We start from the raw sequence: 25,991 nt of genomic DNA, 5'->3' as shown, positions 1-25,991 counted from the left end.
CACAAGATGGACTTAATTGATATTTATAGGACATTCCATCCAAAAACAACAGAATACACATTTTTCTCAAGTGCTCATGGAACATTCTCCAGGATCGATCATATATTGGGTCACAAATCTAGCCTTGGGAAATTTAAGAAAATTAAAATCGTATCAAGTATCTTTTCTGACCACAACGCTATGAGACTAGATATCAATTACAGGAAAAGATCTGTAAAAAATACAAACACATGGAGGCTAAACAATACACTACTTAATAACGAAGTGATCACTGAAGAAATCAAAGAGGAAATCAAAAAATACTTAGAAACAAATGACAATGGAGACACAACGACCCAAAACCTATGGGATACAGCAAAAGCAGTTCTAAGAGGCAAGTTTATAGCAATACAATCATACCTTAAGAAACAGGAAACATCTCGAATAAACAACCTAACTTTGCACTTAAAGCAATTAGAGAAAGAAGAACAAAAAAACCCCAAATTTAGCAGAAGGAAAGAAATCATAAAGATCAGATCAGAAATAAATGAAAAAGAAGTGAAGGAAACAATAGCAAAGATCAATAAAACTAAAAGCTGGTTCTTTGAGAAGATAAATAAAATTGATAAACCATTAGCCAGACTCATCAAGAAAAAAAGGGAGAAGACTCAAATCAATAGAATTAGAAATGAAAAAGGAGATGTAACAACTGACACTGCAGAAATACAAAAGATTATTAGAGATTACTACAAGCAACTGTATGCCAATAAAATGGACAACCTGGAAGAAATGGACAAATTCTTAGAAATGCACAACCTGCCGAGACTGAACCAGGAAGAAATAGAAAATTTGAACAGACCAATCACAAGCACTGAAATTGAAACTGTGATTAAAAATCTTCCAGCAAACAAAAGCCCAGGACCAGATGGCTTCACAGGCGAATTCTATCAAACATTTAGAGAAGAGCTAACACCTATCCTTCTCAAACTCTTCCAACAGATAGCAGAGGGAGGAACACTCCCAAACTCATTCTACGAGGCCACCATCACCCTGATACCAAAACCAGACAAAGACGTCACAAAGAAAGAAAACTACAGGCCAATATCACTGATGAACATAGATGCAAAAATCCTCAACAAAATATTAGCAAACAGAATCCAACAGCACATTAAAAGGATCATACACCATGATCAAGTGGGGTTTATCCCAGGAATGCAAGGATTCTTCAATATACGCAAATCAATCAACGTGATACACCATATCAACAAACTGAAGGAGAAAAACCATATGATCATCTCAATAGATGCAGAGAAAGCTTTTGACAAAATTCAACACTCATTTATGATAAAAACCTTGCAGAAAGTAGGCATACAGGGAACTTTCCTCAACATAATAAAGGCCATATATGACAAACCCACAGCTAGCATCGTTCTCAATGGTGAAAAACTGCAACCATTTCCACTAAGATCAGGAACAAGACAAGGTTGCCCACTCTCACCACTCTTATTCAACATAGTTTTGGAAGTTCTAGCCACAGCAATCAGAGAAGAAAAAGAAATAAAAGGAATCCAAATAGGAAAAGAAGAAGTAAAGCTGTCATTGTTTGCAGATGACATGATACTATACATAGAGAATCCTAAGGATGCTACCAGAAAACTACTAGAGCTAATCAATGAATTTGGTAAAGTTGCAGTATACAAAATTAATGCACAGAAATCTCTGGCATTCTTATACACTAATGATGAAAAATCTGAGAGTGAAATTAAGAAAACACTCCCATTTACCATTGCAACAAAAAGAATAAAATATCTAGGAATAAACCTACCTAAGGAGACAAAAGACTTGTATGCAGAAAACTATAAGACACTTATGAAAGAAATTAAAGATGATACAAATAGGTGGAGAAATATACCATGTTCTTGGATTGGAAGAATCAACATAGTGAAAATGACTCTATTACCCAAAGCAATCTACAGATTCAATGCAATCCCTATCAAATTACCACTGGCATTTTTTACAGAACTAGAACAAAAAATTTCACAATTTGTATGGAAACACAAAAGACCCCGAATAGCCAAAGCAATCTTGAGAACGAGAAATGGAGCTGGAGGAATTAGGCTCCCTGACTTCAGACTCTACTACAAGGCTACAGTAATCAAGACAATATGGTACTGGCACAAAAACAGAAATATAGATCAATGGAACAGGATAGAGAGCCCAGAGATAAACCCACACACATATGGTCACCTTATCTTTGATAAAGGAGGGAAGGATATACAGTGGAGAAAAGACAGCCTCTTCAATAAGTGGTGCTGGGAAAACTGGACAGCTACATGTAAAAGTATGAAATTAGAACACTCCCTAACACCACACACAAAAATAAACTCAAAATGGGTTAAAGACCTAAATGTAAGGCCAGACACTATCAAACTCTTAGAGGAAAACATAGGCAGAACACTATACGACATAAATCACAGCAAGATCCTTTTTGTCCCATCTCCTAGAGAAATGGAAATAAAAACACAAATAAACAAATGGGACCTAATGAAACTTAAAAGCTTTTGCACAGCAAAGGATACCATAAACAAGACCAAAAGACAACCCTCAGAATGGGAGAAAATATTTGCAAATGAAGCAACTGACAAAGGATTAATTTCCAAAATTTATAAGCAACTCATGCAGCTCAATAACAAAAAAACAAACAACCCAATCCAAAAATGGGCAGAAGAACTAAATAGACATTTCTCCAAAGAAGATATACAGATTGCTAACAAACACATGAAAGAATGCTCAACCTCATTAATCATTAGAGAAATGCAAATCAAAACTACAATGAGATATCACCTCACACCGGTCAGATTGGCCATCATCAAAAACTCTAGAAACAATAAATGCTGGAGAGGGTGTGGAGAAAAGGGAACCCTTTTGCACTGCTGGTGGGAATGTAAATTGATACAGCCGCTATGGAGAACAGTATGGAGGTTCCTTAAAAAACTACAAATAGAACTACCATACGACCCAGCAATCCCACTACTGGGCATATACCCTGAGAAAACCATAATTCAGAAAGACTCATGTATCAAAATGTTCATTGCAGCTCTATTTACAATAGCCAGGACATGGAAGCAACCTAAGTGTCCATCAACAGATGAATGGATAAAGAAGATGTGGCACATATATACAATGGAATATTACTCAGCCATAAAAAGAAATGAAACTGAGTTATTTATAATGAGGTGGATGGACCTGGAGTCTGTCATACAGAGTGAAGTAAGTCAGAAGGAGAAAAACAAATACCGTATGCTAACACATATATATGGACTCTAAGGGAAAAAAATGTCATGAAGAGATTAGTGGTAGGATGGGAATAAAACACAGACTTACTCGAGCATGGACTTGAGGATATGGGGAGGGGGAAGGGTGGGTTGTGACGAAGTGAGAGAGTGGCAGGGACATATATACACTATCAAATGTAAAGTAGATAGCTAGTGGGAAGCTGCTGCATAGCACAGGGAGATCACCTCTGTGCTTTGTGACCACCTAGAGGGGTGGGATAGGGAGGGTGGGAGAGAGGGTGATGCAAGAGGGAAGAGATATGGGAACATATGTATATGTATAACTGATTCAGTTTGTTGTAAAGGAAAAACTAACACACTATTGTAAAACAATTATACTCCAATAAAGATGTTAAAAAAAAAATAAAATAAATGCAGCAACAAACAAAAATAAAAAAAAAATAAAAAAAAGGAGTCATGTATCACAATGTTCAATGCAGCTCTATTTACAATAGCCAGGACATGGAAGCAACCTAAGTGTCCATCGACAGATGAATGGATAAAGAAGATGTGGCACATATATACAATGGAATATTACTTGGCCATAAAAAGAAATGAAACTGAGTTATTTGTAGTGAGGTGGATGGACCTAGAGTCTGTCATACAGAGTGAAGTCAGAAAGAGAAAAACAAATACTCTATGCTAGTACATATATATATGGAATCTAAAAAAAAAAAGGGCTCTGAAGAACCTAGGGGCAGGACAGGAATAAAGATGCAGACATAGAGAAATGACTTGAGGACACGGGGAGGGGGAAGGATAAGCTGGGACCAAGTAAGAGAGTGGCATGGACATATATACACTACCAAACGTAAAATAGATAGCTAGTGGGAAGCAGCCGCATAGCACAGGGAGATCAGCTCGGTGCTTTGTGACCACCTAGAGGGGTGGGATAGGGAGGGTGGGAGGGCGACGCAAGAGGGAGGAGATATGGGGATATATGTATATATATAGCTGATTCACTTTGTTACACAGCAGAAACTAATGAACCATTTTAAAGCAATTTCACTCCAATAAAGATGTTTAAAAAAAAAAAAAAAAAAAAAGCTGGGGATGTCCTACTCCATCCAGCCTCTGCCCTGAGGAAGTCACCAAGGCTGGAGGACGGTGCTTGCCGTCACCCGCTGCACGGTACTCCCCGACATCCAGAAACTCCCAGTGCCAAGTGCACGCCCCACAAGGGGCGAAGTGCACAGAAGCCACCAAGACTACAGCACTGGGAAGCAGACACTGTCAAATCCAGCTGCTGTGCCTGGAAACACACTTACCTAGCTCATCTTTTGATCTCCCCGATGCAAAAAACGATCGGCTCAGCTCATAGCCACCGAAGAAGAAGAAGTAGCCCGGTACTTCTCGAAGTAAAGTGCTCGAGAGTCCATGGTAGAAGCCCAAGGGGCCGTCCTTCCTAAGGATACTCTTCACGACAGACCAAACTGTGCTGGGGGGGACACACGGGGTGACAGATAAGAACAGCATTCACACCCAACTAGCGGACCTGATGGAGCTCTAACAAGGAAGTAGCTCATTTTATAAACAGAGAAACCAGAATCCCAGCAATAGAAGGTTTTTGTGGGAAGGAAGTATCTCCGAGAAAGACAGCTATACAATTATTTTATAACAAGTTTTATTACTTGAACTAGTCTGTGTAAAGATGTTTTATTACAACGAATGCATACATTTCTAGAAATCATTATCAAAGATCTAAAAGAGCCAATACACATCTTTTCAATAGTAAGTGATATTACAATGAGATTGTCCAAACTCAGAGAGAATAAAATGGCACTGTACGTGCCCAGTCCCTTACCTCCCTTGATTCCTATCTCCTCAGCCTTTCTTTTGAGCTTGTGTATTTTGAGGGAATTGGTTCAGGTGTTTAGGGTTTCTTTTGTTTTGCATTCATCCAGGGAAGTGAGCAACAAGCCTTAAATGTTTACTTAAAGGCAAGACAAAAGAAATTCTAAGAGCTGAGCTATAGCTCCTGTAAGGCTCTAGATGTACCCAGTATTTAGTTCTTAGCAAGGGAGGTGTGTAAAAATTTTTACTTGAAGCAGATCAGAGCCTGCAGAAGCCAGAACATGGGCTCTTTCTGTGCAGGCTCCTCTTCCTGGTGGTGTAGGGGGGCAGGCCTATCCCTGGGAGGAAAAGCACCACAAACCACACCTGTCAGCTGAGGGAGCCCTTCACTCCTCACATTGTTCTCAGCAGGTGACCTGGCTTGGATCAGGGAAGGATCAGGCCCCAGGTAACACAGGCCACCTGCTTTGATTGATGGTCTGCCTTCCCAGGCATTACCCACTAGCCAGGCCCTGCCTGCAGTGCCCCCTCCTTCTCTCAATACGATGAAGAAGTAACGAAGTCATCCCACTGGACACAATTAGCCTGCTTCCAATCCGGGTCTTAACCCCAAGCTACCAAATCCCAGGCTTGGGCACTGCTACACCTAAAATACAGTCAGCCAATATTTACTTTTGTACAGGGTGTCTGTCTACCTAAGTCCTTTGGACCTAACAATTACTTTCTTTAAAAATACTTTAAATGACTTTTAAGGGACACAAGGGCAACTTTCTGGGTGCTGTTAATGATCTATTTCTTTATCTAGGTACCAGTTTACAAAGGCATGTCCATTTTGTGACTACTTGTGGAACTGCACACCTAGGATTTCCTGTGATTTCTGGGTGTGTTCCTGTTATTGTGTGTACACTGTATTTCAATAAAAAAGCATTAAAGACTTAAAGTTTTGAACCTCTAGGCTATGAATAATAGATTCGAATTGGTGGTAATGAATCTCACAGGTGCAGGAAATAGGGTGTTATTATGAACCCCATCCTCACTGGATGGAAAGTGATGACTAAAAATGGTCAGTTTACCTAATGGTTTTTCCCAGGAGATTTACTGGCTTTGAGTTAACTTCAGCAACAACCATGAGCAAACCTTTAGTTTAGATAAATGAGCAAGTTTTGAGATTAACAATAAACTGATTTTCAATTCAAATATATAATAAATCATATTGTATATGATACATTCACAGGGTAACTAGAGTATGTTTTCAAGACAGAGTTGGAGAGTGATTCGATCACTGAAGACATGCTATGCTTATGAGGGTTTGCAGGGATGTTTTCAGAATCTGGCTTGTTTGTAGGTACACTTGAAGGATGCGGGAGGAGGTAAAGGGAGTCCCTGCTAGGATCTTGGATGATCAGCCTGAGTACCCACGTGAAACTGGGGAGGCGGCAGACATTCAGCCCAGAATCCAAATGGGCAGTTAGGGAAAGCTCAGCCCTCAATTCCAAAGCCGCTGCTACATGCTTCCCAGTATAGTTGGGGGTCATGCCTTATGAGCTCCACAGGCCAAAAGGGGTGTAAAGCCCTTGCTTCTCCACTTTTGGGATACTAAATACTTGCCTACAACATTCTGTGGGGCGGATAGTGATTCCAACGACCACAGACGGTGCATTCAGAAAATTATCCTCAGAGTGGCGGTGGAGAGGGGTGTTTGGACTAAACTGTTTCTCTGCCACTTAATTTTAGTACAACATAAAATTTAAAAATACTGGATACACCAAGGCAACAAGACCCCACGTTTGTGCCCAAGCAGCACTTACTTCTGGCTTTTGGCTATCTTTCCCGACGTCTCCATTTCATACATGGTCTGCAGCCGGCACTTCACGAGCTCGGTGGGGCAGAGGACCAGAGCAGCAAAGGCAGAGGCAAAGGAACCAGCAGCTGCGTTCTGCAGATCACTGGAAGGACACAAGCACAGGAGGCTGGTTACCCACCCATTATTCATTTGCTCGGTCTCAGCATGCCGAAACACTGCTGGCAAAGGAGAGCAAGCTTGAGGGGAGAGGAAGACTTCTCCTCAGTGCCCACGAGGCACCTGCTGCTTCCTCTGAGGAGCCCACGACCCTGTGAGGGTGACAGCAGTACCCCAATTTTCATATGGGGAAAATGATGCTTAGAGATTCCATGAACCGTGCTCAGAGTCACACAGCTGCTAAGCGGCAACGCTACGCTTCAAACCCAGGTCTGCCTGACTGCAAGCCTGTGCTCCTTTGATTAGGCATAGCTCTGTGGGCTGGACGTTTGTGTCCCCCACCCCCAGATTCCTATGTTGAAGTCATAACCCCCAATGTGATGGTATTTGAAGGAAGGCCTTTGGGAGGTAGTTAGGTTTAGATGAGGTCAGGAGGGTGAAATCCTCTTGAGATTAGTGTCCCTGTAAGAAGAGACCGGAGAGCTGGCTGGTACTCTCTCCACCATGTGAGAACACAGCCAGGTGTCCCTCTGCAAACCAGGAAAAGGACCCTCACCAGACACCGAACCAGCCGGCATCTTGTTCTTGGACTTTCCAGCCTCCAGAGCTGGGAGAAACAAATTTTTGTTGTTTAAACCACCCAGCCTGGGGTATTTTGTTCTAGCAGAGCCAGGACTAAGACAGAAAGTGACACAGAAAAACCAAACCAAACCAAACAATGTGGGAGAAAAAAATTCCCTTTGGTCCCACCACCCCAACACACACACACTATTAATACTTCAGTGTGTTTGCCACTGAGCTTTAAATAAAAACAGGTTCCGAGGCCATCCCTATGTGCCTCTGGATTCAGCTCAGAACAACCACAAGTGTAATGTAACTGCCACAGATGAAAACCCAGGATACATTTTTTTAACCAAAATGTTGCTCATTGAAAAAAGATTTCCCAGTTCAGCTGATGACCTCCTGGACCTCAGTTGCACAGAGGGCACGAGGTGGGCCAGTGGTGCAGCCAGTGTGAGTCAGCAAACTCAATGGTTGTAGGGAAAATGGCAAAGCTGGAAATATAAACGGAAAATGAATGCACATGAGTACAAAAATGCAAGAATTCACTTCATCTCACATGGGTTTAGTACCACCAGCCTCAGTCACCAGCAGGGGAGTGAAACTGGAAAGAATATGGGGGAAAGTACAAGAAACAAATTGCCAGGAAGACTCCTGAGAGTTCATGGGGGTCAGCAAAGGAGATCCTCTCCAAACCCTGGGAGGATGTTCTATCACGAGAGCACCACTGGCACCTATGGGGACAATCTTTAGTTGCACAGAAAGGACTGAGATGCTCACAGCAACAACTGGCTGTGACACTCACCTGTTAACTGCCAGCATCCAGCTGTCACTGGACGACCAGAACAACTCACAGACCTCCAGAAGCCCCCAACGGTAACCCCCTAGGCAGCCTGCCCAGGTAGGAGGTCCCCTCATGATTTCTCTTCCATCTGTGAGCAGAAGCCTAACAGACCTACCATTCAATTGTCCTAAAGTTACAATAAACTACCCCACTTACATCAATGGACAGATCATCCAGATGGAAAATCAATAAGGAAACACAGGCCTTAAATGACACATTAGACCAGATGGACTTAACTGGTATTTGTAGAACATTCCATCAGAAAGCAGCAGAATACACATTCTTCTCAAGTGCACATGGAACATTCTCCAGGATAGATCACATGCTAGGCTACAAAGCAAGCCTTGGTAAATTTAAGAAAATTGAAATCATAACAAGCATCTTTTCCAACCACAACACTATGAGATTGGAAATCAATCACAGGAAAAAAGCTGTAAAAAACACAAACACGTGGAGGCTAAACAGTGTTACTAAACAACCAATAGATCACTGAAGAAATCAGAGGAAATTAAAAAATACCTAGACACAAATGACAACAGAAACACTACAACCCAAAACCTATGGGATGGGGCTTCCCTGGTGGCACAGTGGCCGAGAGTCTGCCTGCCGATGCAGGGGATATGGGTTCGTGCCCAGGTCTGGGAAGATCCCACATGCTGTGGAGTGGCTGGGCCCACGAGCCATGGCCACTGAGCCTGCGTGTCCGGAGCCTGTGCTCCGCAATGGGAGGGGCCACAACAGTGAGAGGCCCGTGTACAGCAAAAAAAAAAAAAACCCTATGGGATGCAGCAAAAGCACTTCTAAGAGGGAAGTTTATAGCAATACAATCTTACCTCAGGAAACAAAAAGAAAAATCTCATATAAACAACCTAACCTTACACCTAAGGTAACTAGAGAAAGAAGAACAAAACCCAAAGTTAGTGGAAGAAAAGAAATCATAAAGATCAGAGCAGAAATAAATGAAATAGAGATGAAGGAAACAATAGGAAAGATCAATGAAAGTAAAAGCTGGTTCTTTGAAAAGATAAGCAAAATTCATAAACCTTTACCCAGATTCACCAAGAAAAAAAAGGGAGAGGGCACAAATCAATAAAACTAGAAATGAAAAAAGTTATAATCGACACCACAGAAAAACAAAGGATCCTAAGAGACTACTACAGGCAACTATATGCCAATAAAATGGACAACCTAGAAGAAACGGACAAATTCTTAGAAAGGTACAACCTGGGCTTCCCTGGTGGCACAGTGGTTGACAGTCCGCCTGCCGAGGCAGGGTGTGTGGGTTTGTGCCCTGGTCCGGGAAGATCCCACATGCTGTGGAGCGGCTGGGCCCGTGAGCCATGGCTGCTGAGCCTGTGCATCCGGAGCTTGTGCTCCGCAACAGGAGAGGCCACAACAGTGAGAGGCCCGCGTACCACAAAAAAAAATTAAAAAAAGAAAGGTACAACCTTCTAAGACTGAACCAAGAAGAAACAGAAAATATGAACAGACCAATCACAACTAATGAAATTGAAACTGTGATTTTAAAACTCCCAACAAAAAAAAGTCCAGGACCAGATGGCTTCACAGGTGAATTCTATCAAACACTTAGAGTTAACACCTATCCTTCTGAAACTATTCCAAAAAATTTCAGAGGAAGGAACACTCCCAAACTCATTCTATGAGGCCACCATCACCCTGATAACCAAAACCAGACAAAGATATAACAAAAACGGAAAATTACAGGCCAATATCACTGATGAACACAGACACAAAAATCCTCAACAAAATACTAGCAAACTGAACCCAACAATACATTAAAAGGGTCATAAACCATGATCAAGTGGGATTTATCCCAGGGATGCAAGGATTCTTCAATATCCACAAATCAATCAGTGTGATAGACCACATTAACAAACTGAAGAATAAAAACCATATGATCAGGGCTTCCCTGGTGGCACAGTGGTTGGGAGTCTGCCTGCCGATGCAGGGCACACGGGTTTGTGCCCCAGTCTGGGAAGATCCCACATGCTACGGAGCGGCTGGGCCCGTGAGCCATGGCCGCTGAGCCTGCGCGTCCGGAGCCTGTGCTCCGCAACGGGAGAGGCCACAACAGTGAGAGGCCCGTGTACCATAAAAAAATAAAAATAAAAATAAACCCCCATATGATCATCAATAGATTCAGGAAAAGCTCTTCACAAAATTCAACACCCACTTATGATAAAAACTCTCCAGAAAGTGGGCACAGAGGGAACTTAGCTCAACATAATAAAGGCCATATAGGACAAACCCACAGTTAACATCATTCTCAATGGTGAAAAGCTGAAAGCATTTCCTCTAAGATGAGGAATGAGACAAGGATGTCCACTCTGGCCACTTTTATTCAACATAGTTTTGCAAGTCCTAGCCATGGCAATCAAAGAAGAAAAAGAAATAAAAGGAACTGTAATTGGAATAGAAGTAAAACCATCACTGTATGCAGATGGCATAATACTATACATAGAAAATTCTGAACATGCTACCAGAAAACTACTAGAACTCATCAATGAATTCAGTAAAGTTGCAGGATACAGAATTACTACTAAGAAATCTCTTGCATTCCTACATACTTACTACAAAAGATCAAAAAGAGAAATTAAGGAAACAATCCCATTTACCATCACATCAAAAAGAATAAAACACCTAGGAATAAACCTACCTGAGTAGGCAGAAAACCTGTACTCTGAAAACTATAAGACACTGATGAAAGAAATCAAAGATGACATAAACAGGGGAATTCCCCAGCAGTCTAGGACTCCATGCTTTCACTGTGGAGGGCCTGGGTTCAATACCTTGTTGGGGAACTAAGATCCCACAAGCCGTGTGGCATGGTCACACACACACACACACACACACACACACACACACACACACACACACACACACCCCATGCTCTTGCATTGGAAGAATCAATATTGTCAAAATGACATACTACCCAAGGCAATCTACAGATTCAATGCAGTCCCTATCAAACTACCAATAGCATTTTTCACAGAACTGGAACAAAAAATTTTTTCTTTTGTCTGGAAACACAAAATACCTCAAATAGCCAAAGCAATCCTGAGAAAGAGCTGGAGGAATCAGACTCCCTGACTTCAGACTATACTATAAAGCTATAGTAATCATAACAGTATGGTACTGGCACAAAAACAGAAATATAGATCAATGGAACAGGAGAGAAAGCCCAGAAATAAACCCACGCACCTATGCTCAGTTACTCCATGACAAAGAAGGTACGAATAAACAATGGAGAAAAGAAAGGCTTTTCGATAAGCGGTGCTGGGAAAACTGGACAACTACATGTGAAAGAATGAAATTTGAACATTCTCTAACACCATACACAAAAATAAACTCAATATGGATTAAAGACCTAAAAGTAAGGCCGGATACCATAAAACTCTTAGAGGGGACTTCCATGGTGGTCCAGTGGTAAAAAAAAAAAAAAAATCCGCCTTACAACGCAAGGGACACGGGTTTGACCCGTGGTCAGGGAACTAAGATCCCACATGCCACGGGGCAGCTAAGCCCGCACGCCACAACTACTGAGCTCGTGTGCCTCAACTAGAGCTTGTATGCCACAAACTACAGAGACCACATGCTCTGGAGCCTGCGTGCCACAGCTAGAGAAGAGAAAACCTGCACACCACAACTAGAGAGAAATCTGCGCACCACAAGGAAGAGCCCTTGCACTGCAACGAGAGATCCCACGTGCCACAACTAAGACCCAACACAGCCAAAAATTAAATAAATAATAAATCTTTAAAAATTAATAATAGACGGGCTTCCCTGGTGGCGCAGTGGTTGAGAATCCGCCTGCCGATGCAGGGGACACGGGTTCGTGCCCCGGTCCGGGAAGATTAAAAAAATAATAATAATAATAATAATAATAATAGAAGAGGAAAACATAGGCAGAACACTGACATAAATCACAGCAATATCTTTTTGGATCTATTCCTGGAGTAATGAAAATAAAAACAAAAATAAACAGATGGGACCTAATTAAACTTAAAAGCTCTTGCACAGCAAAGGAAACCATAAACAAAACAAAAAGACAACCTACAAAATGGGAGAAAATATTTGTAAATGAAGTGACTGACAAGGATTAATCTCCAAAATATACAAACACCTCATGCAGCCCTATATCAAAAAAACAATGACCCAGGGCTTCCCTAGTGGCACAGCGGTTGAGAGTCCACCTGCCGATGCAGGGGACACAGGTTCGTGCCCCGGTTCGGGAAGATCCCACATGCCGCGGAGCAGCTAGGCCCACGAGCCATGGCTGCTGAGCCTCCGCGTCCGGAGCCTGTGCTCCGCAACAGGAGAGGCCACAACAGTGAGAGGCCCACGTACTGCAAAACAAAACAAAAAACCCAACACCACAACCCAATATAAAAATGGAAAGATCTAAATAGACATTTCTCCAAAAAATACATACAGATGGCCAAAAAGCACATGAAAAGATGCTTAACATCACTAATTACTAAAGATGCAAATCAAAACTAAAATGAGGTATCACCTCACACCAGTCATAATAGCCATCACCAAAAAGCTTACAAACAGTAAATGCTGGAGAGGGTGTGGAGAAAAGGGAATCCACCTTCACTGCTGGTGGGAATGTAAATTGATACAGCCACTATAGAGAACAGTATGGAGGTTCCTTAAAAAACTTACAACAGAACTACCATCTGATCCAGCAATTCCACTCCTGGGCATATATCCAGAGAAAACCATAATTCAAAAAGATAAATGCACCCCAGTGTTCACAGCAGCACTATTTACAATAGCCAAGACATGGAAGCAACCTAAATATCCATCAACAGAGGAATGGATACAGAAGATGTGGTACATATATACAATGGAATATTACTCAGCCATAAAAAAGAATGAAATAATGCCATTTGCAGCAACACAGAGGGACCTAGAGATTATCATACTAAGTGAAGTAAGTCAGGCAGAGAAAGACAAATATTATATGATATCACTTACATGTGGAATCTTAAAAAAAAATGATACAAATGAACTTATTTACAAAACAGAAACAGACTCAGACTTTGAGAACAAACTTATAGTTTCCAAAGGGGAAACATGGTGAGGAGGGGATAAATCAGGAGTTTGGGATTAACATACATAACATATATATAAAATAGATAATCAACAAGGATGTACTGTATAGCACAGGGAACTCTACTCAATATTCTTTAATAACCTATATGGGAAAACGAATCTGAAAAAGAATGGATATATGTATAACTGAATCACTTAGCTATACACCTGAAACAACATTGTAAATCAACTATATTCCAATATAAAATAAAAATTTTTTTAATGTCTTTAAAAAGTGTTTTGAAACCATAAAAAAAGTTACAATGAACTAATAGTTATAGAAACTGAGGTCAAACACTACTACAGGCAAACCTTGTTTTATTGCACTTTGCTTTATTACTCTTTGAAGATACTGCATTTTTAAAATTTCTTTTTATTTTTTTAACACCTTTATTGGAGTACAATTGCTTTACAATGGTTTGTTAGTTTCTGCTTTATAACGAAGTTGAAGGTTTGTGGCAACCCTGAGTTGTCAGACGATGGTTAGCATTTTTTTTTTTTAAGCAATAAAGTATTTTTAAATTAAGGTAGGTACATTCTTTTTGGGACATAACACTATGGCACAGACTACAGTATAGTGTGAACATAGCTTTATATACACTGGGAAACCAAAAAATTGCAAGATGGTCCGGAACCGAACCTCAATTATATGACGTGTGCCTGCATAAAGCCAAGGGCTGCCTACCATCCCGGTCCTGATTTCCTATCCCTGGAGGTCTGGCCTTGGTGCCTCAGGTGGATGTGAAGTGGGTGCCCAGGGCTGAGCCGGCCTGTTACACAGCCGGGCCTCGGAAGAGCTGGCTTGGAGCAGGCTTTCTTTCAGGAGGAAAACACTGCCTGCAGTGTGGCCTTGCTTTCGATTTTAGAGAATGATGTGTCAGATGGTCACCAGGAGAGCCAGCTCCACAACTGTACCGGCACGCGGCTTTCTAGGGGTGGGAAGTGCCTGACGCCATCCCCTCCATCCTTCCGCCTTCACTCCTTCTTAAACTGTGTGTCAAAACCAAAGCTTAAAGGGTTTGTCTCTTGGCCAGTCTGCAGATCCATACTTGGCCTCCCTCTGGGACTCTCTGTCAACCTGCTGACAGGCCGTAGTCAATCAGGGTCACTGACCAGGGTTTGCCAATCTTGCTGGAACAAAGGTGGCATTGATAGACACAGACAGCTGTTTCATCCAAGAGGCAGTAACGCCTGAACGAACCCCAAGCATGCTGATACAGGGCAACACAGGGCCGCGAGATCTGCAGTGGACTTTGGCTTTCTAATAAATGCTTTCACCTACCGGTGCATGAGATGAGGGACATGGGCCCCAGGCTGTGCCTAGAGTAGAAACGTTTAGAACTGGATCTCAAATGGCAGTCGGCATAAGATGGAATTTTGTAAGAATCAACTGTTTTGTCACCCACTCAACAAACATGTTCCTAAACACTCCTGCTGTGTCAGACCCCATCCAGCCAAAGGTGAAAAGAGAGCACTACTCAGGGAGTGTTCAAACTGAGAATATTTGCTGTATCACTGCAGAAATTCGTAACAGGTGATCACAAGCAGTTCTTTCCTTTCCCTGCTTCTGGGTAATTATTAATCTTTTCTCTAGACCTGACCCCTACAAAGTACTCCAGGGCCCCGCCTGTGGTCTTGTGGGAAGAATGCTGGATTGGGGGTGAAGACACGGGCTGGAGTCCTGGCTCCGTCACTTATTAACCCAGTGATCTTCAGCACATCAGTATCTGTACCAGAGTTTCCCCATCTATAAAATGGATACCATCACCTGCCTGGATCCTCGCGCAGGACCACAGTGAGGGCTAAGAAAGCATGACGTGCATGTCAGAGCTTCTTGAGCTCTCAGGCAGCATTTGCTCACTGGTAATGAGCAACCACTGTTCTACAGGATGAAAAAGCTGCAGCCCTCCCTCCTGACTCCCCCAAGTTCAAATAAGATGAGGGTGCTGGGTTAGGCCAAGTGAAAGAGGAAGCTTTCTTCACTGCAGGACCTGCTCCAGAATCTCCTGTGGTTGCCCCACTTCCCTGTCCTTCTCCAACGATGCCGAAGGAGACCTAAACTCCAGGTCTCCTCAGCTAGGAAGTCTCTCGCTCGAGCGGAAAGAGCTACAGTCACTGCAGTGTCCTTCCTGTCTGTCTCTACCACGGGACACCACATTCTCCTGGTTTATCTTCTGCTTATTTCTTTACTTCCTCTTTTTCCTGACCCCTCCCCTGCTGAAAGGTCCTAGGATCTGTGCTCAGTCCTATAAATACTGTCTCCCTGGGGGATTTCATCCAGCCCCAAGCCTTTAAAAAGCAAGTTCCATCTATTAAGATGGGATGCCTGCTATAAACGGGCACGTCTCCAGGCACCCCCAAAGATGACTTCTGTACAAAAGGAACCTACTTTAGCCACGTGGCACCTGTATTTGCAATAGGGTCTTGAATTCCCACCAAAACAACAGGCAAGACTGCCCTCTGCAACCACAGAGCTGATAACAATAATTTTAAATGATTTAAAATAAATCAATGGGGACTTCCCTGAGGGCGCAGTGGTTAAGCATCCATCCGCCAATGCAGAGGACACGGGTTCAAGCCCTGGTCGGGGAAGATCCTACATGCCACGGAGCAACTAAGCCCGTGCGCCACAACTACTGAGCCCGTGTGCTACAACTACTGAAGCCCACGCGCCTAGAGCCCATGCTCCGCAACAAGAGAAGCCACCACAATGAGAAGCCTGCACACCACAACGCAGAGTAGCCCCCGCTTGACGCAACTAGAGAAAGCCTGCGTGCAGCAACAAAGACCCAATGCAGCCAAAAACAAATAATTTTTTTTTAAAAGAGTGAAAACTTATAAAATAAATCAATGTTCAAAGGAGCAAAGGCTACACATTCCAGTGGTTTCCGAATTCCTTTTAGTCTCAGTATAATAAATACCCAAGGGATGACCAAGTACGCACCCAAGTCTGATGCTTGGGGCAGACTCGACCAATGAAACAGTAAGTTCACCTGCATCTTCTCAGATGCTCTGACCCTTCCTAAAATTCCAAGTTCTTCCTCAAGAAGAACTTGGCTCTTCCAATACTCTGCATTCTGCTGATGACGTGGAACCCAAATCTCTGGTCACAAGTTGCATCTATGGTTTAAGTTCTGCACTTCTGCCCAGAGAAGTGGTACCAACAAGCAGCATTTGAAAAGCATCTTCCCCAAATATCATATGATATCACTTATATTTGGAATTTAATTTTTTAAAATGGCACAAGTGAAGTTATTTACAAAACAGAAACAGACTCACAGATCTCGAAATCAAATTTCAGGTTACCAAAGGGGAAACATGGGGGGAGGGGATAAATTAGGAGATTGGGATGAGCATAAACACACTACTATAAATAAAATAGATAACCAACAAGGACCTACTGTAGAGCACAGGGAACTCTACTCAATATTCTGTAATAACCTCTATGGGAAAAGAATCTGAAAAAGAATGGATATATATATATGTATAAGTGATTCACTTTGCTGTACACCTGAAACTAACACAACATTGTAAATCAACTCTACTCCAATTAAAAAAGAAAAATAATTTTAAAAAAAAAGAAAGAACAGCATCTTCCTGAAGAATGGAAGGAACGTGAGGGTGGTTGTTTCTACGTGGTGGATTACGGGCAACTCTCCTTTTGCATAACACATGTGCGTTTTCCCAGTTTTCTATGATGGCGATATATGACTTCTTAATCAAAGAAAGTAGTTATTGTAAAAAAAGGAAACGTTCTTCTCCATAAGGTCTCATAAAAATCTTGACGACACAAGCGTTTCTCAAACGAAGAGGTCTCAGTGACCTCAACTCACCTCAGCTTTGCCTGCTTTTCCAATCCAACCACTTTCCGTACCACCTGCTGGCAGAACCCGTAGCACATGAAGAGGACGGAGTTCTCGGCGATGTTGGCAATCAGCGCTGGGCTGGTCCCCTTGTAGAAGCCCCGGAAGCCCACCTGGGAGTAGGTCTTCAGGCAGCAGTCGGTGAGGCCCCTGTACAGGTCGGGGAACGTCTGCATCTTCACTTTCATGGTGTCGAAGGGCTGCCCAGTGAGTACACATGCTGTGCCCCCTGCAACCAGGACAAGAGTCCTTGTCCAGCACCAGTCTACAGCCATGCGGTAGAGTGCGGCCTCGAGGACCCATGGAGATGAGGGACAGGCAGCCCACCGCAAGGCTTACCTCTGGGCCACTTCATTTTGACCTCCAACCCCCCAAACCTTCTAGCTCAGTCCAATAAAACTTCTAGGGGCTCCTTCATGTGTCTGGCACCCCCGCTCCAGCCCTAAAGGAGCTCACACTCAGTAGAGGAGAGGACGTGTGTTTGACAGTCAAAGCCACCGGATGTGAAGGTGTGACGTGTGTTGAGGAGCATCAGTCAGAGGGACCTGGGCTCAAAGCCTGACTCTGCTGTGAAATCCTGGCTAAGCGATGTGGCCTCAGAGCCTTGATTCCCTATCGGGTTGGCGTGAGGATTAGGAAGGCTCTAACATACTGGCTGCTAAACAAGTGGCTAATTTACAGCGGTTATCTCTCCCCCTCTCCCCCCCCCTCTCTCTCTCTCTCTCCACATAAAAGAAAGGGGAAGGGAGGAGTCTGGTGTTCATCACTCTTTTGCCTGATGCCCAGTGGTCCTAATGACTATCAGGGAAATAACAGAGGAATAGGCCACAGATAAAGAAAACAGAGTCTAATTAGTCCCTAAGGAGTTAAATGTTTGACCCTATGGGAAAACCTCTTATTTGGACTCTACCAATTAATGATTTGTATTCAGACAGGAAATGGATTGAAACTTACCTCTGCTTAGCATAAATCATATATTTATATGCTTTTATACAATAAAAGTATTGAATTGCATTCAATTACTTCGATAAAAATTCTGAATTTAAGGAAAAGAATGAACTATAAATAAACCCTGTAATATCTCCAGACCCTGAACTGGGTCAGCATTTGGGGAACTGTCTGTCACTGGTGAATGCTTCCACCTCCCCTTGGGCCCGGGACGTCCCCTGCTTGTGTCAGGAAACACAGCCATTGGATGAGGTTATTAAAACCTCAGCAAAACTGAAGAGAAGGCTTACATAAAATATTTCAGAAATGCAATTTCATAACTTAGACATAATACAGTTACTCCAATGAAGCTGTGGAAAGTAGAGATGGAGGGAGGGCTGTTAAGAATAACTCCCAATGAATTATTGGTAGATGGACATTTCCAAAGAGTCTGAAAACTGATCTCTTAAGCAAGCACAGGTGTGATGTCCATGACCCTATCACCCCTGGCCCTTTCTTCTAGGACAGCAATGACACATTTCTGCTTTGTTTTGCCACACTATCCCCAGTTCTGAATTAGTGGAATATAATTTAATAAGATGTTACCATAATTAGAGTTATTCTCTCCCAGGTACTGATGGGCTAGAATAAAATGAGATCCTACTTACATCAAAAATAATCATTCCAAAAGAAGAGGTGAATGTCAGAATTTTTAAAGTGGGTTCATAATTTTGACAACCTAGATGCATTTTAATTCTATCAGAACAGATCCTACAGTCTATCTTCGACAGACTGACTGAAGGATATAAAATTCCAAAAGCTGAGCATCCCTCATGGGGTAAAACGCCCTTCTATTGCAGAGACACAAACTGAGCCCAGGCATTCACGGAAGGTAAGAGGATGCCAAAGGCAGGCAAGTGGGGGTCCACTGTTGCCAAAGTCAGCATCCTGTGCAGTATGGCAGCGGGGGAGCAGGGAGTGGTGAAGGGTTCGGGGATGGTGCACAGGGCCTGGGGGGCTTGATTCCACGGCAAGGTGAAGGGCTGACCCAAAGGTACCCAGCAGGTAAGAGGCCGTGGGGCGGAGTCCAAGCAGCCCTTAGTTCCCCTGCTCCTTGTGGCCTCTGACCTGGGAACGCCCTTGCCTGAACTTCGTATCAGTGTCTGCAGACTTCCTCATGAACCTACTCTGGCCAATTTCGGGTTCATGGCAAAATACTTCCATCTTCCCTGAACCCACGATTTCTTTCTTTTTTTTTTTTTTTTTTTTTTTTTTTTTTAAAACAAGAAAGACGACGACGGGGGACTTCCCTGGTGGCGCAGTGATGAAGACTCCACGCTCCCAATGCAGGGAGCCCAGGTTCGATCCCTGGTCCGGGAACTAGATCCCACATACACGCTGCAACTAACAGTTCGTGTGCCACAACTAAGGAGCCCGTGAGCCGCAACTAAGACCCGATGCAACCAAATAAATAAACATTATTTTTAAAAAAAGACGACGGGGCTTCCCTGGTGGCGCAGTGGTTGAGTCCGCCTGCCGATGCAGGGGACACGGGTTCATGCCCCGGTCTGGGAAGATCCCACATGCCGCGGAGCAGCTGGGCCCGTGAGCCATGGCCGCTGAGCCTGCGTGTCCGGAGCCTGTGCCCCACAACGGGAGAGGCCACAACAGTGAGAGGCCCGCATAACGTAAAAAAAAAAAAAAAAAAAAAAAAGACGACGACAGGATGAGAGAAGGCAGCTCTGACTGCTCTTGATCTGTTGACCCAGGAGGTCCCACCAGATAAAAGGACAATGGGCAACCCACTCCCCTGGCCTCTCTACTCCAAGGAGCGGTGACCCAATGTAAGAATCGGTGAGGGAGGCAAGGGTAAGCCAGGGTCTTCACCTGGGAAGTATGGGCATTCCAGTGCTCCTCCAGCCCTAGAATCATCCAGGAATCCTGAGAACCAAGCAACCACCCAGGCACTTCCAAGTCTGTCACTTGCCTCAGGCTGAATAAAGGTGACCTTTCTAAAGAGTGGCCTGCGGTGGCAGATGCTGCTCAGAACTTGAGGTGCCTGGTGGGGCCGGAGTCTGCCCCACCACTCGCCCCGCCCACCACTCCCCAGACAATCCTGGGGCCCCTCCTTTCAGGGCTTTAAGACACAGTCACAAGTCAGCCTGATTTACCAAAGGCATTTCTAAGGGTACCCTGTCTCCCCAGCAGGGGTACGGTCGGTAACTGGGATTTCCCTGGAAGCATGGCAGTGTCACTTCTGTACTCTAAGGCCTCTGAAGGCTGCCAGGCTTGGGGTGGAATCCTGCATATCCCAGCCACATGGCAATGGACGAGTGGCTTCAGCTCTGAGCTGTGATGTGTTCCAGCTGTCAACCGGGGACACTCCCACACCCCAGCCTGACTCATAGCTCTAATACAGCGGGAACTACTTTACCTTCTGCTGTGTTTGCAACACAGTATTACACTTCTATTAAGTGGATTCATTCCAGGGTTAAAGCATGTCGCTTCTGGAGCTACAAAGGCAATGTCTTCACCACGAACTCACCTGCAGAAGGTATTTGAGGAACAAAGGACGGGTTTTCTCTAGGATTACCTGCGGCCCCTGCCGTGAGGTCAATGGCAGCTTGGATGGCAGGATTGGATTTCATGTTTACCCGCTCCTCTGCTGGGCTCCGTGAAGGGCAGCTCTCAGGAGCTTATGATGGGCACCTCATATCCCTAGGAGGAGGCAAGAGTTCACCATCAGTCGGGCCTCTGCAGCCCCCCTTTCTCTAGGCCTGCTGCCTAGCTACTGGACTTGAACCTCAGGGAACCAGGAAACTGGTTCTACATTTGCTCCAAAGGAGGGGGCTCGAGTTGTCAGGGCAGCTTAGTGATCAGCCTCCCCTTCTCCCTGCCCACCACCTCCCCATAACAAGCACACAGATCAAAAACCTTGCTCACGTAGCACTGCTACAGCCACAGGTGAGGGCACTTCAACCAACCTTTCTGAAACCCTCAAGAAATGAGTGCCAAATAAGCAAGCCAACTGGACATCCCAAGCCCCATCAAACCAGTTTTTCAGAGGCCTAAGTTAAACCATCAATCCACTGGGCTCTGTTCCAAATTCAGACAGCAGCCTGAGACCCTACGAGAAGGTCACAAAACAGTAGCTCTGGAAAGGAATGGGTTAGGATCTCTGCCAAGTGACACACGCCTGGGTCTGAATGCCTGCTCTGCCACTGGTAATGGTGGCCCTTTAGGCCCCTAAAGCTGGAGGTCCCCGTCTATACAAGGTGAATAATAAAAGTACTATCATTATAATACGAGGGCAATCACAAATAGCCACATTGGACAAAACTGTGAACACGCACCAGGAATTCTTAGAACAACTACAAAGCACAGCACCAAACATTACTATCATCATAGGCCTCACAGAGCTTCTCAACCATAAACGTGCACACGAATCACCTGGTGACCTTGTTAAAAGGCCGATTCTGATGCAATTGGCTTCAAGTGGGACCAGAAATGCTGCCTGCCTGCCGTGCTCCCAGGTGAAGTTGATAATGCCTGACTATTAACCATATTTTGAGAAGCAACCCCTGGGTCCATTGCACGCCAAATTTGCTTGATAACAATCACCTGGGACACTTGTTAAACATTCCAATAACCAGGCTGCTCTCCTGGAAATGTCGATTCAGTAGGTTTGAGCTGGAGCCTAGAAGTTTGGGAAAACCAGAGTCTACTCCTCTACCTTTAGACAAAAATCAACCATTGGCAAGGCATGGACTTAATAAATATTGACTAGAAAAGGAGAAGTGCTTCATTCACATAGAATATTAAAATAACCAATACAGAAACCAATTCTGTATGATTTTCAAACTATGTCACTGACTGACGCCTGAATAACAAGGAATGCTTTTTATCCATCACACTGAAGACCTGTGTGATCCCAGTCAGGACACCTCTCGGGGGGGGGGGGAGGGGGGGCAGGCTGGATGACCAAGGAATACCAACATCTTCCTAATCATCAGCAGCGGAGAATAATTTTAGCCACCGAGAAGTTTTTTAACCACTTGAAGCATGTTGTCAATGACTAGACACCAAGAATCTTTACCAAAAAATGTTAAAACCAGCAACAACAAAAGAACACTACTTAATAAAGCAACTAAATTAGACATACAATTAGACGTACAAAACACTGACTTTATGTTCCTGATAGGCCTGGAGAGGCAGTACCAGTTACTAAGGTTGATAAGACGTTGCCCATCCAGTATCTAGAGAAGGATATCAGGGTCCTAACCCAATCTCTCCCTTTTCCAGATGGAAAACTGAGTCCAGAAGAAGACAAGAACTTGTCCAAGGTCATACAAGTCCATGGCAGAGACAGGATTCAACTCAAGTCTTGCCTTTTGGGTCTGTTCCTATCAAGCAGAGTATTCCCACCTGGCCAAAAAGAGAAAACAAAACACCCAACCCTGCATTTTAGAGGAAAATGGAGGCAAGCGGGGAAAGGAGTCACAGACAGGGCACGTCCAATGCAGCTCATTCCCTTGGGGGTGGACACTTCTTTCTTAACTTAGAAGGAAAGAGGCACAGCAGATAGTACTGTGTCATCAATGCGAATTCAACCCTTTTAGGCAAGTCAAACTGAAACACATCAACTCCTACAAATAACTACTTGTAGAATTATTAGAACAGTTAACAGTCCTAACAGATTAACTAAGATTAACTCAGAAGGGGCACCTGTTTCAAATTACGCGTAGCTTTGGCTTGAAGAAGGCATGGGGCGTGGTGGCAGCCAGACAGATCAACTTGAGTTAATTAAACTGATTCGTGAGCCTTCGGTACCAACTGGAAGAGAAAAACGGAGTCCTTTCAGCGTCCCTTTACCCTTCCTTCAAACTACACCCGAGTCTGACTCCAGAAGAAACAAACAGCACCGACTATGTATCTTTTTCATTCCTTCGGGAAATTAACTTCTCGTGTGGGAGAATCCGAGGAGGCCGCATTCCCCACTAGGTAACACGAATTGCTCCCGGAAGATTCCAGCTTCAAGGCCGAAGCTGGCGCCCGCCATCCGAGCGCCCAGAGCCGGTGGGGCCCGGGCGCTGGGATGCAAACCAGCCTCACCGCTCAACAGCTGGCTCGGGAGCTCCTTCCTGCTCCGGGGCTCGCGATCCCGATCCGCACAAGGGGCAGCTTAGGGAGACGACTTCCAACTTTGTTGTCTTCCCGGCTCTAAACGTTCGCTGACGCTGCCACAACCTGCGAGGGTCTCCCATTCATAAGCGCCTCCGCCCTCCCCGCCCGGCGCGGAGCCGGCGTGACACGACGACCGGGCAAATGAGGGCAACCTTTCCCGGGAGGTGACCACTGCGCGCAGGAGGCGGCGGGGCCCGAGGGTCTCCGGGGAACCCCGGGCAAAGCGCGGGAAGCCGGCGCCCGCGGGTCCCCGGGCACGTGTGCGGTGCGGCGGGCCGGGGACCCCAGATTCCACCCCCACCCCCCCGCCTCTCGGGAGGGTCACGCCGCCCGCGCGCGGAGGCCGGCTGCTCTGCCGGCTCGCCTGCTCCCTCTCCCTCCTCCCGGCAGGTTCCCTGCTGCCCGAGAGCTCCCGGCTGGGTTGCGCTCACCGCCGCGCCGACTGGCCACGTCCTACTCGCGCTCCGCCGCCCGCTCTCGACTCTGGCTCGGCGGCGGGGGCGGCCGTTTAACACCCACTTCTGCTACTGGCCGGCCCTCAGCCCCGCCTCCCGCGCCGAACTGCCGCCAGCTGGCGGCCCCGCGGGCTCAGGAGCGCCCCCTGCGGCCGGACGGGCTGCGCCGGGCCGGGGCCGGGGCCGGGGCCGGGGCCGGGGCCGGGGCCGGGGCCGGGGCCGGGGCCGGGGGTGGGGCGCCGCCCGCCCGCCGGGGAAGCGGAAGTCGGCGCGGTGCGGCGCGGCGGCGCGCTCGGGCCGGGGGGCGCGCCGGGAGCGGGAGGGGCCGGCGGGGCCGGGGGGAGGGCTGCGAGCCGCGGCCTCCACGTTGCTTTCCTGCAGCTCGGTTCCCGGAGGCCCTCGGTGAGCTCGCCTCTAGTTCAGCCTCAGGGCGGGGGCGGGGGGTGTCCGGAGTGAGGACGAGGGACTGAAGTCTTCAGGCTGGTTAGCTTTGCAGGAACTCGGGGCTCAAGGCCTTCATTTTATATTATAATTGGGTGCGAAAGTACTGGAAAGGTAATGATGAAAAATAAATTTGCTTATTGCTGGTAAAAACAAAACCCCAAACATTTCCCATTCCGCCCTCCGCGAGGACATCCATCTCCACCGATGACATTTCGGAAAGCACACCCACCGATGAAAACTGTAACTCTAAATGTCCTTTTAGTTTCCAATGAATTATAGGCTAATTCTATGGCTCTCTGGAATTTTATTAGAAAGCACAATTCGAGGAGTCTGTTGTGCACCGGGGAGTAAAGGAATTTTCTCTAGTGCCCCAGGCAAAGACCCGCACAGCTGGAAGGGTCTTGGTCTATTACTGACAGCTGCTCGATGTTAACAGTCACGGCCTTCGGAGTGCTTTGGTTCAAACCTCATGGATTTATTTTCCTTTTCTACACCGTGTTTTCTTCCTTAAACCGTGCTATCGTTTTCTTTTACAATTTTCTGCCCCTGTTTGGATGTGGTGTTAGACTACTGCCAATGTAACAAGTGATTTTGGGTGAGGGCCAGTGACAAATATTTGAGGTGACTTGTGTTAGTCTTTAAACACAGGTGCCGAGCTGAATAGACCTTGGGGGAGGGGGGACAGGGGGAGGTGCTGTGAAGGTTCAGAGCTCCTGATAAACAAGGGCCCTCCTCAACCCAGCCCAAGACCGTCTTCTGCTGCGCTTTAGAACTCAAGCTTCCGGAACATAATTTACAGAAGCAAGCCAGGGCGTTTGAGTGACTTGACCAAAGTGACATGTAACATAAGTGGGAAGCAGATCAGGACAGAACCTACGGTATAACATCCTATAGGACTAGGACTTGGACAGAACCTACGGTATAACGTCCTATAGGACTAGGACTTTCAGTAACACCTGGCACAGTTGCTTTTGCAAACCAGAAAGATGAGGCCCAAAGGAGCTAATTAGGACAGGCTTAGATCTCCTATTACAGATTAGAAAGAGCACTGGACCTGGAGCCAGGACACTTATGTTAAAATCTCTGTGAACTTTAGTGAGTCATTCAACCCTTTTAAACCCCAGCCATCATGTAACAGCATCTTGGCCTCTTCTACACCCCCCTGCTGTGGGAGCCTTCGGGGGCAATCCAGCATGGGGGCAGGGGAGGGCGCTGCTACTCCAGATCTGGGTCTCCCTGAGTCATCAGCTCCCCCCTGATACTTTGTCCTTTCTGGCTTTAACACCTTCCTCTCCTACTCTCACGAGGGCTGTCCCAAACTCTCGTCACTCTCCCCAAGCCTTTTACATTTCTTCTCTCCCTCGCCTCCTCTAAACAACCCTCAGCCTCAGTTCTGTAAACTAAGAAGCAATTAGGAAGCTTCTGTGCAACTCTTTAACCCCTAATCCGCAAAGTTGCCTTTTCGCACAAACTTTCTTCTCTTCCTGTTGTATTGCTTGCTGTACCCCCATGGCTGGCAATGAT

At 45.3% G+C, this 25,991-nt stretch overlaps 1 protein-coding gene across 4 annotated transcripts in view; it reads right to left on the bottom strand.

Moving 5' to 3' along the window:
• The window catches only part of SLC25A15 (solute carrier family 25 member 15), a 37,615-nt gene extending 13,428 nt beyond the window's left edge, over positions 1 to 24,187 (bottom strand). Inside the window, exons 1-7 of one of the 4 annotated variants that reach the window (XM_067016258.1) lie at positions 24,000 to 24,187; positions 23,497 to 23,631; positions 23,110 to 23,217; positions 20,978 to 21,102; positions 17,428 to 17,686; positions 6,917 to 7,054; positions 4,583 to 4,752 (exon numbers count right to left, since the gene is read on the bottom strand). In XM_067016258.1, the coding sequence (XP_066872359.1) occupies positions 4,583 to 4,752; positions 6,917 to 7,054; positions 17,428 to 17,686; positions 20,978 to 21,032 (622 nt within the window). In that variant the 5' untranslated portion in view covers positions 21,033 to 21,102; positions 23,110 to 23,217; positions 23,497 to 23,631; positions 24,000 to 24,187. The remainder of the gene's footprint in view (positions 1 to 4,582; positions 4,753 to 6,916; positions 7,055 to 17,427; positions 17,687 to 20,977; positions 21,103 to 23,109; positions 23,218 to 23,496; positions 23,632 to 23,999) is intronic. The other 3 variants (XM_067016259.1, XM_067016257.1, XM_059041658.2) reach the window with 3 other exon arrangements.
• Between the last annotated feature and the right edge of the window lie 1,804 nt (positions 24,188 to 25,991).

This window comes from Kogia breviceps, chromosome 16, assembly GCF_026419965.1.
Source record: "Kogia breviceps isolate mKogBre1 chromosome 16, mKogBre1 haplotype 1, whole genome shotgun sequence".
Taxonomy (NCBI): Eukaryota; Metazoa; Chordata; class Mammalia; order Artiodactyla; family Physeteridae; genus Kogia; species Kogia breviceps.
This window is presented reverse-complemented; position numbering and strand designations above follow the sequence as displayed.